Source organism: Brassica oleracea, chromosome C3 (genome assembly GCF_000695525.1).
Source record: "Brassica oleracea var. oleracea cultivar TO1000 chromosome C3, BOL, whole genome shotgun sequence".
Lineage (NCBI taxonomy): Eukaryota > Viridiplantae > Streptophyta > Magnoliopsida > Brassicales > Brassicaceae > Brassica > Brassica oleracea.
The window spans coordinates 18,525,184-18,528,695 of record NC_027750.1 but is presented as its reverse complement, the minus strand read 5'-3'; the positions used below and the strand labels follow the sequence as shown (position 1 = coordinate 18,528,695).

The following is a 3,512-nucleotide window of genomic DNA, read 5'->3' as shown; positions in this document are numbered from 1 at the left end:
TTATCAAATCTTTATTATTCATAATCATTAATTGCTATATATATGTAAATCATATTAGGTAATTCTGTAGCTTTTATTTAAGGAAAAAATACACACTTCCTATATTTTAGATTAATATAATGTTCTCTAGTGTTATATAATTATGGAATAATGTGACACCATTAGATTAAACTATATTTTATATTAGATGTTCTAGAATTCTTTGAAATGAAATTTAGAAGGCATTTAGAGTGACACCTAGGATTTGGATTTCTTTTTAATTAATATAAAATTAAAGTTCTAATTTTTTAAATGCTTCTCAATTAATATATAGGGGATATTTTTTTGGGTACATAATCTATGATTAATGTCTTGATTGGGTGCTGGTCCAAGAGGGCAGAATATTATGGACAGCTCACACGTAATAATAGTAACCGTTGACTGTATTATGCCAGTTAATAAATAATTAAATATCAATTTTTTTTTAGAAAGATAATTAAATATCAGCTGAGATTAAAAAGGGAAAAAATGGCCATTATTTGAGATTTTGTTGAAATGACCACTAATTTTGCAATATTGAACATATGTTAATGTGATTTTTTGGGTCAAATTGTCATACATCGGAGTAGACATAATTGTGAATCAAATTAATTAGATTCAAATTATATTAAATTATATAATTTTTTTATTTAAACTTATTGACAATAATTACATTTGATTTATTATTTATATATTAGTAAAATTATTTTAACTTTATATCAAAAGTTCACTGTTTAATAGATTGTGATACTTTGCTGAAACTAGAAAATCTGGCTACTAACATGATTAGCATAGAGTGTTCGATGTTCTTCTTCTGCAGTGTACTATGTTGGCAATTTACCACCAGTTTGGGTTGAGTTGGTAACTAGTTTGTAGCAGTTTAGATTAAAAAAAAAAGACATGATAATGTATGTGACTCTTCTTTGACATAAACTTCGATACCTCAGATAGAAATATAATTACTTTGTATCAACGTCACTGGAGTATAATATACATTAGTTTTCATAGACTAAGAAAACAAATAAACGGTGTTTCAAAAAAAAAAGAAAAAAAAACAAATAAACGATAGAAAATAAACAATTTTCATTCTCAAGAAAACACTTTTGTTTTCCTTATTACACAAGAAACGTATATGATCTATCCCTCTAACGGTCTCACCTCTGTTTCCTCTACTCACTTGATAATGGCTAACTTGTATCCGTGTGTGTGATGCAGCTTGGGGCTGAGTTCGTGGGAACATTCATCTTGATATTCACCGCGACAGCCGGTCCAATCGTGAACCAGAAATACGACGGAGCTGAAACCCTAATCGGCAACGCGGCATGCGCAGGACTCGCAGTGATGATCATAATTCTCTCAACCGGTCACATATCAGGGGCTCACTTAAATCCATCACTGACTATAGCATTCGCAGCTCTACGACACTTTCCTTGGGCCCACGTACCTGCTTACATAGCAGCGCAAGTCTCAGCTTCCGTATGCGCTTCATTCGCACTCAAAGCAGTTTTCCATCCTTTCATGTCGGGAGGTGTGACTGTTCCGTCTGTTAGTGTTGGACAAGCCTTTGCTCTTGAGTTTATCATCAGTTTCATTCTCCTCTTTGTTGTTACTGCCGTTGCCACCGACACTCGTGCCGTAAGTCTCTCTTTCTCTTCTCTTATCTCTATATGGACAACATATTATATACAACTGCATTTCGGTTTAAAGGAAAGAAAGAATATATCTGTAACTCTTTTCTTACTAATGTTGGTTTTTGACTACAAGAATTCAAATTCCAAAATCTTTTACTTAAAATCAGTGTTGTAAAAAGTGTTTTAAGCACCCGCTCCTAAACGCTACATAATTGAAAACAATTTTTAAACCTTCTGAAAATTAAAATACTAATATAATATTAGAAATTTATTATTTTATAAATTATAGCTTTTAATATTATGTTATGAATTTTATGATAAAATATTATAAATTTAAGATTTACAAATTATTATATTTTATATTCGATATAGTATATTAAATTGTAAACGATTATTTCCTCTAAATAGTAATTTAGGCCTCTGATTGAACCTTATTTTTTATGTGGTGTTGGGTCATCAATTGCTCACTGCTCAGCGGTTTCTTCATTATTACTAAAAACATTCAAACTCATGGTTATATTTATAAGATAAACTATTATTATAATAGGAGACGGTCTCTAACCATTAGCTGCCAAGATGAATATTTATGTTGTAAAACATCACATTTAAAGAAAACAAAAAAAAAATTGTCCGATTTCTAGACACATCTTAGAAAACTTTGCAGGTAAAGATTATTATCGGAGCCCTGTTAGTCGCTCAAGTTTAATTAGAACATGTAAACGTAATCATTAACAAAAATAGAATAAAAATCGATATATGCCTATTTAGATTAGCCAGTGATCGTCATCTAAGTAGCTAATTCTTATTGTATTCTCTTTTCTTGATTGGGTTTGATGCGTAGGTTGGAGAATTGGCTGGTATAGCTGTTGGAGCCACTGTCATGCTCAACATTCTTGTCGCAGGGTAAGTCTATCAAAGGAATTTAAGCTTCATATTTTCCAGAACCATTGAACCCTAATGTTTTTTTGTAACTTCTGAACCAAAATGTTTTCTAAAACATTTGAAAATTTTATAGGCCATCTACTGGTGCATCTATGAATCCCGTTAGGACTCTAGGACCAGCCCTTGCATCAGGAAACTATAGGTTACTTTGGGTTTATCTGGTAGCTCCTACACTTGGTGCAATATCTGGAGCAGCCGTGTACACAGGCGTCAAGCTTAACGATAACGTGACTGACCCACCGCGTCAGGTTAGAAGCTTCCGTCGTTAAGTGAGCGACTTGTCCAGAAGTCTTCTGCTTGTTACTGTTACTGTATAATTTAATAATAATGTAATGTTATGAAAAGCTTTGGAAGCTTTTGTGAAGAATAAAAGGCGATGTGACTACAAGTCCACGCTCTATGTGTGCATAGCATCGGTTTATAAATCCGATGCGACCTCGTCTCGTCATTGTCAAATTGTGTCTTGTGTGATAATACACTTCGTTTGGTGTGGGTTTCTTTGTTGGTTTGATGTTGTATGTACCTTGGTGATAAGGATGTTTTATTAATAAATTATGTTGTGTAATTTTTTTTTCAAAATATAGTTACATCATTGATTGAACAATTTTTTTTTGTCGATACTTTGTGGAGTATAGGCCTAGACGCATTTCGTGAATGAAAACTAAGAATCTTTTTGGAATTAGAGGCATGTTCGTATTCATTCAAATGTTAGATGAAGTTAAATATTATCTTAGAAAGATAATCTTTTATATAATAAAGTGCAAACTAATCAGAATTCGACATTTGGCACAAAGCTTTAAAAAATAAAATACAATACCATTTTCTCATTAAAAAAAATTATTTGATCACTGTTTCCCTTAATTTATAAGAATCTAAATCCCTAAATTTTAGTTTTTGGTTTTTAGATTTTGGGTTTGGAAT

General features: G+C 31.7%; 1 protein-coding gene across 1 annotated transcript in view; it reads left to right on the top strand.

Moving 5' to 3' along the window:
- The window catches only part of LOC106329337 (probable aquaporin NIP5-1), a 9,042-nt gene extending 6,003 nt beyond the window's left edge, over positions 1-3,039 (top strand). Inside the window, exons 2-4 of the mRNA XM_013767978.1 lie at positions 1,234-1,653; positions 2,491-2,552; positions 2,665-3,039. Coding sequence (XP_013623432.1) covers positions 1,234-1,653; positions 2,491-2,552; positions 2,665-2,860 — 678 coding nt within the window. The 3' untranslated portion in view covers positions 2,861-3,039. The remainder of the gene's footprint in view (positions 1-1,233; positions 1,654-2,490; positions 2,553-2,664) is intronic.
- Positions 3,040-3,512: the final 473 nt, after the last annotated feature.